The 14721-nt window shown below is 43.4% G+C and overlaps 1 protein-coding gene across 3 annotated transcripts in view; it reads left to right on the top strand.

Annotated features, from left to right (window-relative positions):
• LOC124605424 (transcription elongation factor, mitochondrial) overlaps positions 1-14721 on the top strand; it is a 116929-nt gene that overhangs the window by 91826 nt on the left and 10382 nt on the right. For all 3 annotated transcript variants that reach the window (XM_047137083.1, XM_047137080.1, XM_047137081.1), the window contains exons 4-5: positions 7228-7374; positions 12944-13109. In XM_047137083.1, the coding sequence (XP_046993039.1) occupies positions 7228-7374; positions 12944-13109 (313 nt within the window). The remainder of the gene's footprint in view (positions 1-7227; positions 7375-12943; positions 13110-14721) is intronic.

Raw genomic sequence — 14721 nt, 5'->3', positions numbered from 1 at the left:
ACAGCATAAGATGTTAACAAGTAGAAATATGCAAACTATGTATATTATTCTGTTTCTGAAACTATTGTTTATGCAAAGAGCAAAAATTACTGAACTTAGCTGTTTGAGAAGTTCACTAACATTCCTGTCAGTTCAAATTTTTACCACTATGTATCTCAAAAAATTGGAACATTTTACCCTAGTCACTGACTCCTATTTGTGTGGCACATTTATTATTGTTGTTCTTTTTGCTGTATAGAACCAGATGTATAGGTTTTTCTTCCAACTTGAGAGAGAGGGAGAGTGAGTGAGTGAGTTGATTTGCAGAGAACTACTTAACAGTTATTGGACAGTTTCTTTTGTTGCTGTCTCTCCAACAGGATTGATTATGTCATTTGCAAAAAGTACCAACTTGGCTTGATGTGTGTTACGTGGGAGATCAATCACATTATGGGAAACAGGATAGGCGTAGCGGTATTTGGAATAAACTGTCCCCATTTATATCTGCACATACATATATTTCGACAATGATCATACACATGCACACAGTACAAGGTACAAGAACAGACTAAATAAACAGGTCATACAAGATGGTAGACGCATGACCTGGACCTCCACCTCGACCGAGGCGGGGTGAGGAGGCGAAGTGATGAGAGGCGGGTCCACCTCAAAGTCGCTGAGCCAGCGAGGATGAACGAGGCGGCAGCCAGCACGAGAGCAAGTGGGCGGAACGGCGGATGGCAGGGTGTAGGTGTGGCAAGCCGGGATGCTAATCGAGCCATCCGGTCAGGTGAAGGTGCGAATTGTCATCATGTCACACTCATGAGGGAGGATGAGGCTGTGCACAACACTGACATTTAACTGGTCGTTGGGTGGTGAGGCCGTGGTGTCGGTGAGTAGAATGAGAACTTGGTCATTGAGATTGACGACTGAAATGTCGTCCACGCAGTGTGGGGGTATGTTGCAGATCAAGGTGACTATGGGAGAGGGTGTCTCCATAGTCGATGAGGTAGCAGCGAAACCCACACACGGGGTGGAGGTTGACGTGTTTGAACAACCCGCGAAAGGTGACAGGGAGGCATCGGTTGAACAAATCGGCATGGTGGCCTGAGGAAAAACATTGTCGGACACCATGGCGTGAGGGAGACTGGCGGGAGAGGAGAATCAGACTGAGCCAGCAGAAGGGTGTCAGAGTCCACAAATGCTGGTTTGAGTCAGTGTAACGAACAGTTTGCACACTGTCTTTGATGATGATGTTGAAAGTTGTATTGCCCTGCCGGTGGGCTTTTAAGGGGGCCGAGATAAGGTGGTTGCAGAGGTTGTCGGACCGTATTGTCTCTCGGCATTATATGGGAGCAAGTGTTGAGAGCGGTTGGCACGTAAGTGTCCGGCGGGGAGTGGCTGATAGGTGGGTGCAGGCATACATGTTTGAAGTAAGTGTGCATGCGACTTATGAAATCCAGGGATGGGGCGGGGGTGGGGGTGGGGGGGGGGGGGGGGAATCTTCAGGTACCTGAGGCTGAATGAGTTCCCCTGGTAGAAAGGGGTTCTCCCAGAAAACAAATTCTGAGATAGTTCCCTGTAAGACAGCTTGAAAGTTGAATGGAGGCCGAGCAGCACCCATGGAAGTTCTTCGGACCAGAGACAGTCGTAGCACCTGAGGGCCGTTTTTAGAGTGCAGTGCCACTGTTCTACTAACCCATTGCTTTGTGGGTGGTAGGCTGTGGCATGAATTTTCTTTACGCTGCAGATGTTACATAAAATGGTGAACAGGGGAAGACTCAAACTGCTGACCCTGGTAGGTGGTGATGGTGGTCGGACAACCAAACCTAGCAATCCATGAGAAGATAAAACCCTTGGCCACAGTCTTGGCAGTGATGTTAGGTAAAGGAACTGCCTCTACCCAGTGGGACATGCAGTCGATTGTGGATAGAATGTATCTGTGGCCCTCCGATGATGGAAGAGGACTGATAAGATCAATATGTACATGACGAAATCAACATGGAGGGATGTCGAACTTGCCCAGTGGTGGGGTGGTGTGGTGGCTGATTTTGTTGCTTTGGCAGGGAATGCAGCTACGTGTCCAGGTCTGACAGTCCCGTTCTATATTTTTCCAAACGAAAAGCTCAGAGGTGAGCTGTATAGTGGTGCAGATGCCAGGATGAACGAGGTTATGCAGAGCGTCAAAGGACTGTCGGTGTAGGGATGGTGGGAGTAACAGGCGTAAGGTACCAGTAGAAGAGTCGCACCACACCTTGTCCACAATGCTGGGGAATTTAGCTTTGGTAAACACAAGGGATGTTTGAGGGTCCATGAGAAAAGCTTGAGATTCCTTGTCGGAGGCTTGTAGGGCAGCCAGGTTGGATAAGTCAATGATGCATGAAATAGTATTGATGCGCAAGAAAAAATCTGGGGTGACATTGTCCATGCCTTTGATGTAGCTAACATTGGTTGCGAATTGGGAGACTAGATCAAAGTGGCGGAAACACCGAGGGGGTGGGTCCTTGGGGGGCTGCAGAAAGCTTCTGCGAGGGTTTTGTGATCCGTGAGGATGAAGAACAAGCGACCCTCCACATCAGGGCGGAAGTGTGTGACGGCCTCATAGACCGCAAGGAGTTCTCTGTTGAAAGTCGATTATTTCTTCTGAGCTGTTGATAGTTTTTTAGAGAAGAAATGGAGAGGGGTAACCGTGTCTGCCTTGCATTGCTGTAGTACCGCTCCCATTGCAATGTCACTGGCGTCCGTAGTGATGAACAACTCAGCCGAGGGGTTGGGGTGGGTGAGTGTCACAGCATGAGCTAAAGAAGTCTTTAATGAATTGAAAGCCTCCAGCATAGGTGCAGTCCAGTGAATGGGTTTGAGTCTTGAAGTCTGTTTACCCGACAGTGAGTCTGTCAACAGGGCCTGCATGGTGGCGGCAGAGGGCAGGTGACGACGATAGTAATTTATTGTGCCCAGAAAACATCAGAGTTCTTTGTAAGTAGCTGGGGGGGGGGGGGGGGGGGGGGGGGTGGCAGTGAAGTGATGGCCTGCACACGAGATCTGGGAGGCTGTATTCCGTCAGTGGAGACAGTGTAACCCAATGAAGTGACGGAAGGCTGACGCAACTGGAATTTGTCTTTGTTGACCTTGATGCCATTGGAGTTCAAGTCCTGTTGGACCATGGTTAAATGATTTTCATGTTCCTCAGCTGACTTGCTGAAAATGAGTACGTCATCCAGATATGCAAAACAAAACTCGAACTGTCGTAAGATGGAGTCAATGAAACGCTTTCGTATTTTTTAGGCCGAATGGCATGAAGTTGTATTGAACAAACCAAGCGGCATGACAATAGCTGTTTTAGGGTGGAACAAACCAAGCGGCATGACAATAGCTGTTTTAGGGTGAAACAAACCAAGCGGCGTGACAATAGCTGTTTTAGGGATGTCTTCCGGCACCACGGGAATCTGGTGGTAGGCACGTTTACAGTCAATAACACTGAAGATTGTAGTGCCCAATAACATATGAGTGAAATAATTTATGTTAGGCATGGGATAATTGTCCATGATGGTATGAGCGTTTAAACGACTGTAATCGTCGCACATTCGGAAAGAACCATCATGTTTGGGGACGAGGTGAATCAGAGAAGACCATTTATTGTCTGACAGTTGCAGGATACCTGCCTCCAAAAGTTCGTTAATATGCTGCCAGGCCATGCACAACTTAATAGGGTTGAGGCATCTAACCTTGTCCCTAATAGGAGGGCCAGCAGTGGCAACTATCTTGTGTGTCGTTCTGTCAGTGACAGTTGAAACCGAGAACTGCACACCATACTGGTCATTGTCCCGACGCGAAGTTTTTTGGATGAGTAGGGCGTGATGGGGCCTAGCTGTTAGTGCAAGTGGGAAAGGGCAGTCTGAAAGTCACATGCCCAGTACGTGACCGCGGCATCTGCTTGTTTGGAGAGGGCGGCTGCACTCGTAACGTGGTGCGGGTCGGAACACTCGGCGACTGTCTGCTGTGAACCTTGCACTTGGTAACCGGCATGGGCAAGAGCGGTGTTGACATCACGCGTGGAACAGTGATGGCCACCGAGTCACGTGGCTGGTGCGCAAGAAAGGGGAATATTTATCAACATGTGGGGCGGTTGCCTGCACAGTGGGCATGGTCGTATCATGCTCTAGAAGCACTGTCTGAAACACGTGGCACTGAACGTGGCGAGCGCGTTGGGGGTGTGGAGTCTACCGGACGTGAATCATCACATGCAGTTAATGTTTTTGGACTAACCTGATGAGTGTCCAAGCTGGTGTCTGCTGGAGAAGCTCGATTAGGTGGCGGAACTGTGGACTGCAGTTTCAGCAGCGAGGTGCGAGCCGCAACGAGCTCGTTGTAAGTGTGTGCTTTGCATTGTTTCAGCTCATCATTTTCCCGGCGGAGTTGTGGCGCTGAGTCATATTCTGACAGTTGGTTAGTGACACAGGTCACAGTGTCGCCCACAAGGGCGGAGCACTCGCGTACTAACTCACATGTCGTGAGAGAAACAGAGTGTGGAACGTAAGTGTGGGAGCACAGTATGTGAGTGTTAGTGGGATGGTGTAGCACTGAGCCCTGCACTACGTTCGGAGAGAGTTTGTAATGGGACAAAAACTCATACCGAGAATTGGTTCATCGATCTTAGCAATGTAGAAAGTCCATGGAAAACACAGAGAAGGAGATAGGTGTACCATAACTTTGGCAGAGCCTGATGTTTGTAACGTTGATGCAATGACAGCTTGTAGAAGTGACCTCATCGATGAAAAGACAGGGGAAGCCATCGATGTAGGTACGATAAACACGTCAGCACTTGTGTCGACTAGGAAAATAAGCCGTGACGAAATGTCAGTCATGTGCAAACGACTGCTTGGCTGGGAGGATGAGTGGACGGAGTGCAATGTATGAGGATGCCCGTGTTGTTCCCTGCAGGACTCAACATCTTTTAGGTAGTGCAGTCAGCATTTTCTGTTCTGGCAAGGTAATCGGCACTTCTTAGCATTATCGCTGAAAACCTTGCGGTGCCAGCAGTACGAATGAGCCGGATGTGGTGGTGGTAGTGACTGCGGCAGCGGAGGAGGCTTGTCCTCGTCGATTTGTTCTGGCATGTATACCGGCACATATGGTGCTTAGGCGATCCTGGAGTGCTCGGGCGGTGGTGAGAGCGAGCGGATGATGCCAGGCGATGTAGAAGGCGCGGAAGTGGAGTGAGCCCTGCCTCTGCCAGCAGACAGCTGGTAAGTGGGAGCAGTTGTGCCAACTAGCAGTGAGTGGTGAGCTGACTGGCGTTGTCATAGCAATTAATACAGTTGGTCTGCTATGTGGAGATGAGAGCCGATTGACTCGAAGGAGTGTGGTAGCAGGTGGATCTGTAGATCAGTAGGCAGCTTGGCAGGCCACACCGCCCACAGTGTGACATCTGGCAAGGTGTGCTCATTCACAAGTAGGCAAAGGTGGCGCCAGAGTTGTGATGGGGTTCGGTTGCCCAGGTGTTCCTCATGCAAGATCTTGATTATTAATACTTGTGGTGAGCAGGCAAGGCGTTCTATGATTGTCTTCTTCTCGAACTTGTATTTTGGTGGAGGCGGTGGCGAGAGGAGGAGATCGCAAATTAAGTTCGAATGATCATGGAGGTGCATGACTAGGCACAGGAATTTAGAGTTGATGTTGGACACGTGATGCAACTCGAAAAGATGTTTGACAAGCACAAACCATGACACTGGGTTGTCCTCATATAAAGGTGGCAGCTTCGGCAGACGACCTGGGTGAGGGGACGAAGGCGGCTTCATTTTCTCTTGGAAAACTGGCTGGTCCGTGATGGGAGAGGCTATACAGCAGGCCTGTGCGGTAGGCATGGGTGTGTTTCTGGTGAAAACATCTGTAGAAAGGGTGGGTTGCATTGTCCTTGATGTGCTGTGAAAACACGATGCAGCTGACACAGTTGATACCATGGGAATGAGCGGTTGCGCAGTAGGCCTTGAGGTCCCGTAAACTGGGCCATAGGCTACAGGCACTGATTTGAATTGACCCACCCCGAAAATAACATGGAAGGCTGGCTTGGCAGACACAGGTGGCACTGTGGGAGGGGTGAGCAGCTGAGTGGCCAGAACCAGAGCCCCCTGCGAGTGCAGTGGGGGACAGGGGGGTGGGGTCTCGGTAACTTGTATGACCAAAGTTTAAGTTCTCCACGCACATTGAAAACACACCCCATGAGGTTGCACTATAACTGACTGGTGGAACTTGTGAGAAGTCACATCGATATGGTAAGACGCCATTGGAAGGCGAAACACCGAATGATGCACTTGAACCAACGTGGTCGAAAACTTGAGCAACTGGTTTGGGGGTGAGCATGGAGAAATGTGCACACTAAAATGTTCTTGATTAGTTTGCCAATGAGACAGAACTGGAACAGGTCACGGCTGATTCTGGCTGGGTGCGTTTTGCAATAATGGTGGCACTGCACACGGCACGACAGTAACTGTTGTTGCGGCCCGTTGAGAGTCAAAGTATGTGTGTGAATGTAGATCGCTTTGAGCATTATATGATCGATCAGTAGGTACACAGTTCTGAATATTATACACTTCACACATTGCTGAGCACAGTCGGGCGACACGAAACCCAAGTCCATTGTTTGTGTTAGTGGTGTAGCACTCGACCGTTGTAGAGTGACAAAGTTTGAGGTTAACGTGGATGGAGATCGTGAATCACTGTGAATTAATGTAGAACTGGTCATTGGCGAAGGAATGAAGAGGTCTGGTGATCGCTGCTGTGCTTCCAAATCTTTGAACAAAGCGTTGGCTGAGGTGGCCATGGCGGCGTGTGCATAACCTGTTGATTTACAGCACCCTTTGCGGAAGATGTAGAAACTTCGGGGTCACCAGTATGGGAACGGGATACAAGTGTAGCGTTATATGGAATAAACTGTTCCCATTTATATCTGCACATACATATATTTTGACAGTGATCATACACGGGCACACAGTACAAGGTACAAGAACAGACTAAATTAACATGGCGATTCTGATGAGCAACCTGAGTCCCAAAGATTATGTTATTCGTGGTTGATACGACCTATCGATGCCACAACATATTATGTTGAGTAGAATGATTAGCAACATAAGTGTATACCTTTTTCTGAAACACTCTTGCTTCTTACCCCATTTCCAAATCTTCATCCTGCATCATCCATGTACGTGAATGCTCTGATTTACTAAGCCTATTTGTTTTGCTATTTTTCAGAACATACAGAATGTTATAGGGATTAATTTCTTGCCATACACTGTGACTTGGGCAAAGATTGACAGAGAGGGTAATCTCTTGGAATGGAATTTCCAGCACCTGGATCTTGGGTCCAAAAAACAGCATCCACTTAATTTGCTTGAGATAGTGAGTTTCCACAGTTACAAATGTACATAGATGTTTTCAGTGTGTTAAACATGTGTCAAAAATTTTGTGTAAGTAATGTGCAAACATTTGATGATAGATTGTGAAATTGTATATGTTGTAATAATTGAGAAAGGGACAGTAATATGTTCTCTAATCACAGTAAGACATTTTTTTTTCAGAACTCTGAAATCACCACTTAACAATAGCCTGTTCGATTTGGTGCTTGTGAAGGTATCAGTGACAGGTGTCATAAGTATCAATTTTGAAGCAGTTGTGTAAAGCTAGATAATGCAGATGGTGTTAGAAATGTAGAGAATATTGTATTGTAAAATTTCACAATGTATCATTTACATTTTTTATGAATTTGCTAAGAATGTATGTAAAATTATTTATGGACCTAACAGTTTATGTCTTTTAGCATACTTTATTAATTATGTTTGAAATGTTAATAGTTAATTACTGAAGAATATTTCAATGTTTTGGTTGTACAGTAATACCAGAGGACTGTGAATCATAATAGTATTAATGGTATAGATATGTTTACTGCTGTTATAAATTATCTGTAAAGTTAAAATCCACAAACAAAATACAGTAGCTGGATTTTGACATGGAAATGAAATCAGCTTTCAGAAATTGGCTCCCCTCTGGCTGTGAAACCTGCAGTAGCCTGATGTGGTACAGATTCCCTAAGCAGATGTACACCCAGTATCATTATTGGCTGCAGTTCACATAGTTTTCTCAATAGTATGAGTAATTGATTAATTTCACTTTTTGCTATCCTTCCTTGTGTTGTAAATTTAATGGCCAGTAGTTCACTTTCACCACTTTTTTCTGTTATTTTGTAATGATAATAACAATTACTAAACTGTTACCACCATCATTTTTCAAACTTTGTGTTCTACAGTAAAATGACATAGTTTCCATTGATTTCTATTCTTGAAGAACCGAGCTGGTTTCTGGACATGTCTATTTTGACAGTAGAATTTTTGGATAAATGATTTACTTAGCAAGTGATAATGTTTACAAAATTTCTAAATACATTTTCTTTTGCCAAAATTAACAATTACCTATGCTGTGTCTGCTGAGGTAGTCATCTTGGGAACTGATACTCAAACAGAAATGAAGGGATCATTAATTTCAGGTGCTCCGGTCCCCTGTGTGTGTGCTTTGACGTATATCTCCATTAGATGTTCAGGTTTTTGTTTATCCATATGAGTATGTGCTGGCAAACTGAGAGCAAAATTATTCTCAAATGAGTTTCATAACATAGATGATAGGTTGCCATATTTAATGGAATGATATTTCTGTTTACATTTGGAGTTTCTTCTCTCATTATTTGGGTGTTTGCATGCTTTAATCTGACTAGAAAGTGATGTAGAAGAAAATTTAAATATAGGATTTGGCAATACTAATATTTCAGTGAATATGTAGGTGTTTTTGCAGAAGTTTGTAACTGTTGATGAAATTTGATTTGTACTCATACTCCAGAGCCAAAGCAACAAACAGAACAATGAATAAAGCTGATGGGATTGCACAAAAATGACTTAAGTCCATGTTGTCAGTGAGAAAGATGTTGGTAACAAATTTTTGTGATTCTGAAGGTACAGAGTGAGGCAGAAAGGATGGATGTTTTTAGAACAGGTAGTATTCAGGCTCAGATAGTAGGAGTGGGGGGGGGGGGGGGGGGGGGGGGACTGATGTGGTCACGTGTTTGGTAGCTCCTGCCATTTTGTTTAGTTGAGGTCATGGAGCTGTGGACTGCACAACGTCATATGTTTGCTTAAGATAGTTTTGTGCTTAATAGTGAGATTGTCGTTGCAGTTCAGTGTGAGTTTTGTTGCCAATTCAATCTTGTGAAACAAGATAGTGTTCTCACTCATAACACCATTTTACATTGGGCCAAGTCATTTTGTTTACGAGGAACAGTGATGAGAAGGAAAGTGCCGGGGGCTCCTTGCTCAGTACACACTGCAGAAAATGTTGGAAGAGTTTAGCAAGCCACACTCCATAGTCTTGGTCGATCTGCTAGAAGACATTCAGCTGAACTGTATCTCAGTAATCATTTAGTATGGTTTGAGAAATGAAGACCATACTTGAGCAAAAGACAGCATTATTTTGTTTGTGATTTGAATGGCATGCTAAAGCAGCAGAACTGTCATTATTGGGACAGTCAGAATCCAAAGCTAAGTATGAGGGACCATTACATAGTACCAAGATGACTGTTTGGTGTGCTGTAACCAGTACAGATGTTACTAGTCCATACATTTTTTCAAGACGATACAGTGAACAATCTAACTGTGACCTCGGAACATCATAGGCAGATGATCACTGAATTCTTCATACCTGAACTAAGAAGAAAAATTGATTGTTTTCTCGATTAAGTATTTTTCAAAACTTCACAGAAGCTACTTTTATAATGGCATAAAAAACTATAACTCACGGGAATAAGTGTATAGTTTATGCAGGAGAGAGCAAGTGGGTTTAACAATGTGTGTCTTATCTTTTTTTCTTTTACCACACTTAAGAAACTTCTGTCACAATCTTCATTATATTGTGATCTGAGATTTTATTTGCTCCTCTTTGATTGTGGATGTCCATGATTTCTCAGTATTGTAGAGAGCAGATTATTGCTGAAAAAGATTTGAAAAATCATAAAGTTGTAAGTTTGATCTCTTTGGCCCTCCATCCCTCCCTCCTTCCACTCACCATCCTAACTTTCCCCTTGCCTCCCCCTCATTGCAACTCAATACATAACAGTAAAGATTATTCTTCATTTGGGAGCCACACAGTTTAATGTATAACTTTTGTTTGTTTGTGTATTACCATGATTTAAAAATTGAATTTTCTGTAAATTTAAATTATACCTGAATCAGAATAACAAAGTGACTGACAGCTAGTTGTTCATGGGACAACTTCCTTTAGCAGCAACAAATGAAAGGATGAGTTTAGTCATCCCTTGTATGCTGTTCACTATCACCCTGCTATCTTAGGTGCCAGTTGCCACAATCAGTTGCAGACGACAGTTGTGGTTGGTAACGTAACACTGGTGATTAGTTTTTCTTGTTTACATTGTTTCCCTTTCCTTTGTGTTTTCACATGATAGAACATCTTAAACTACCTCCAAAATCCAAAAAGAAGATATACCGCTGTGTTCCATAGTGAGCCACATCAGTGCAGCTGCGTACCACACAGCTACTTACCTTAAGAAGATGTTAGTACCATATGTGGGAAAGTGCATCCCCATCATTCCTAACTTGTTGTACTTCATGAAATGTCTCAAAAACTTTTATATCTCTGATGCAAATATTGTGGTCAGTTTTGATGTGGTGTCCCTGTTCCCAGTGTACCGCTCTAGGGCACACTCAATCGGTGAGAGGTATGATGGAGATTTGCTGGATCTTTTCAAACATATTTTAACATAGACGTACTTCCTGTGTGGAGGCCAATTCTTTAGCAGACTGAAGGAGTGGTGATGGGTAGCCCATTATCTCCATAGTGGCCAATCTGTGTATGGAGTAGTTTGAGAATGAGGCCCTTACAGCTGCCACCTACCAGCCGACATGTTTCTACAGATATGTGGCTGACACGTTCATCACATGGCCCCACGCCTGGGAAAGACTGGATGAGTTTTTGGACCATCTGAACTCACGACATCACAGCATAAAGCTCACCATGGAGAGAGATAAAAATGATCAGCCTCCATTCTTGGGTGTCTTGGTGAAGACGAAGGCAGCTGACACCTTCGGCCACAATCTTTGTCAAAAGCCAACACACACCAATTTATATCTACAGGCTGACAGCTGCCATCACCCAGCACAGAAGACCGGGATGCTTATTACACTTGTACACAAGGCACTTTCTGACTATGGCAGCTTGACAACAGAATTAGAACATCTTCAGCAAGTGTTCAGTGACAATGGCTGTTCAACCAAGGACATCCACAAAGAGTTACATCCCATCAATCAATCTGATACACCAGAAGAGGAACAAGAAGAAGAGACCAGGAAGGAAGCTTTTTTATCAGATGCAGGGCCTATCTCTGCTAAGATCAGAAGAATCCTAAAGAAAAATAATATCAAAAGTGTGTTCTACCCACCCAACAAAATCAATTGTCAAGGATGATTTGGAGTTAAGAAAACCCAGTATTCACCACATACCAAGTGAATGTCGTATGTCTTGTCAGTCAACGCACTATAACAGTGGACATAAGATGTGAGGAACGCAAGCAGGCCATAAAATCAGCAGTAGCAGAATACATCATGAATTATGATAAAACCAGAATCCTGGCCCAAGCCCTCAGATTCTGGGGTAGTGTCATTAATGAATTGATTGAAATCGAGATGGTGGAAAACCTACTCATTCTGGAAGTGTGATAGGAACTCAACTCTGTGTGGAATCTAGCACTTTGACTGCTATGGAATCACCAGAAAAAGTTCCCGGCTCCAGTAATGAACCTCAGGCAACTGGAGGCATAAATGACAGGATCATACCACGTTCGGAGCACCAGGCTCCCCATGGGAGATGGCCACAGCAGGTGTGGATGAGATATGGAACAACAACAACAACCTGAGACCTCAGGAATTGTGCCTCATGGGAACAGACCTAATACAGAACACCAGGTGGCACTTTCCGCTGCAAGAGGCTGCTGCAACAGGAATGGACATAACATGCAACTCCAGCAGCAGCATGAAGTTTCAGGGAGCACACCTCATGGATGTGGACCTAATATGGAACACCATAAGATTGACACTGTCGCAAGAGGCAGCCAAGCAAGTGCAGACAGCACAGTGAACACCTACAGTAGCACAAGACTGCAGGGAACATGCCACACAGGTGTGGACTGAGTAAGGAACACCTGGAGACAGATGCCACTGCAAAAGGCAGCCACAGTAGGTATAAAAGGAGTTGGGAACACCAGGAGCAGTACAGAAGCATGCCTTGCAGGTGTGGACCAAATACAGATCACCAGGAGACAGATTCCACCATGAGAGATAGCCGCAACAGGCATGAACGGCTTAGGGAATATCGACAGGTGTGCGAGACTGCATGGGCACAAACTGAAAATGGAGCACCATGATGCGACCACTGCCACAGTGGGTGCAGACGGAATAGGGAACACCTGTAGCAACGCACAAGTGCACCTCAAGGGTGCAAACTGATGAGGAAAAACCCAGTTCCAGAGCAGATGGCAGACGGAACTCCAGACACCGCCCAAGCATAAATATAGAATGCGGTCAGCCAGACATCCATTCTCAGGAAACACTTGATAAAGACATTGAGGTATGGTGTCAAAATATCGTGATGGAAAGAGACACACCTATAGCAGAACACCTGAACTCAATGAGATGTCCTAAACTAGTTACAAAAGTGTACAGGAAAGTGATAAGACTATTAGCACCCAGCTAACAACATTGATCCCTCCCAAGCTCGATTGTCAACCACTTTGTTATTCTAATCAAGATCTAGTTTTGCATGCTATTCCTAGTGATAGATGGTGTTTAAGTATTCAGATTTGGCTTTAATAATAGACTTAAGTATTATTGCAATTACATAATTAATGGCTTTTCAGGCTGCAGGTATCACAGAAAAGATTCCTAATTGTGATGCCTATGTGATGGAAGAAATGGGAACCCCTGTGCAATTGGCAAAGAATTTGTTAAATGCACTTCAGACAGTTCAACTTCGCGCAATGTTTATTGCTTTACTTAGTGCATCTTCTTTGAATTCCTTTGGAGGTATAATCATATTAGCTAATGTAACAGATTTCTCTTGAATGTTTTTAATTACTGCTTTCATTAAGTAAGTGTAGATGACTGAGTCTGCATGTACCGATTATCACTTGTACAGTATGGTCATAGGTACAAAAACTAAACATTAAAGTAAGCAACAGTAGCTACAGGAAAGTAATTTTCTATCTAAATTATACATGTTTATATTGAAGTGTACAGCTAATTTCATTCCATTTACGTATTTGCAGCAGTTTTTTTTCTCTTCAGTTACAAAACGTAGAAGGAACATTATTCTTTTTTTAAATATGTCCTATGTTATTTAACTTTTTAGAAGTAGTATCCACTCCACTCAGTACATCCTTCCCTCCTTTGAAATCAACAATCACGTAAATTGTTGTCTCTTGTATCTTTTGGTAGCTGAGCACATATGGCAGTTAATGTATGGAGAAGGTCGTCACTCAAAGAAAATTACAGCCATTCCGCAATGCTATAATTGTAGAAGTAAGCAAACAGTTCATGAAGGAAGAACAGGCTTAGGGACAGTTCTGAAGATTTTTGAATGGTGGGTAGCCTGTAATATTGCCACATCAATGTACTGAAGAGAAGTCATGATGAAAGAAGTGTAGGAGCTCAGTTTTAGATGGTGGTTGTAAGTAGTAGCTAGAATTCAGGAAGGTATTGTTCTTAATGCCACTTCCCAGTGACGGTTTTAAATATCCAAATGTTTTTATTTATTTACAAGCTTAGCACCAGGCATTGCCTGGGTATGAATATATTCCAATCTTGTAAGTTTTACTCCACAAACACCAAAAATGTAGTAAGGAATAAACTTTTTTCCTTTCATCACATTGTGAGGGTTGTTAGCAATAAAGTTTCATAAAAGTTTGAAAAAAATATGTTGCAAGTCACGAAGTGCTATCATTCTCAAATATTGGATGAGTAAAGGAAGGGTATTGCACGTCGTGGACTACTCTGCTTTTTCACCCCCACCCTTTTGATAGGTAGGTGGTTCTTACCCCCACAGCAATTATTTCCAAAAAGTAAGTGATATGTGCACCAAGTTTCTCTGAAATAGGTCCAGTGTTTTAGGAGGGGGTGTGGAACACACACACAGAAGCAGATCCATTTTTATAATATGTGTGGGTTTATCCATTCATAGACCATACATATTATATGAATGTTGTCCAAATGTACATGTATATTTTATGTGAAATAATTACAAGGAAAACAAATACATGCATTAAACAATACACACATATAATGCAAACTGGTCCATGCATAGTAACAAAAATTTATTTTATCGTACATACCGTATATGCTTCTATTTTTATAAATTCATAGTCTCTTTTTCATAAGCTTATACTTTTTTGCTTCCTAACCAGCAAATCCTTTTGTATACAACAATGGTTCAGTAAATTTTTTAACCAGGCAACAGCTGTCATTAAATATGTAAAAATAATGAAAATCATAACTCCGTAAAAATAATGAAAATCTAAAGGGGCAAAGAACAGTATTTTCAGTCTTAGCCTAAAGTAAAAAATCAGAAAAATGTTACTAGCTAATATAGTGACTTTGTGAGTAAAAGCTTTGTTCCAGTAGGATTTTTTTAAAATTCTGC

The sequence above is a fragment of the Schistocerca americana genome, chromosome 3 (assembly GCF_021461395.2).
Source record: "Schistocerca americana isolate TAMUIC-IGC-003095 chromosome 3, iqSchAmer2.1, whole genome shotgun sequence".
NCBI classification, from domain to species: domain Eukaryota; kingdom Metazoa; phylum Arthropoda; class Insecta; order Orthoptera; family Acrididae; genus Schistocerca; species Schistocerca americana.
This window is presented reverse-complemented; position numbering and strand designations above follow the sequence as displayed.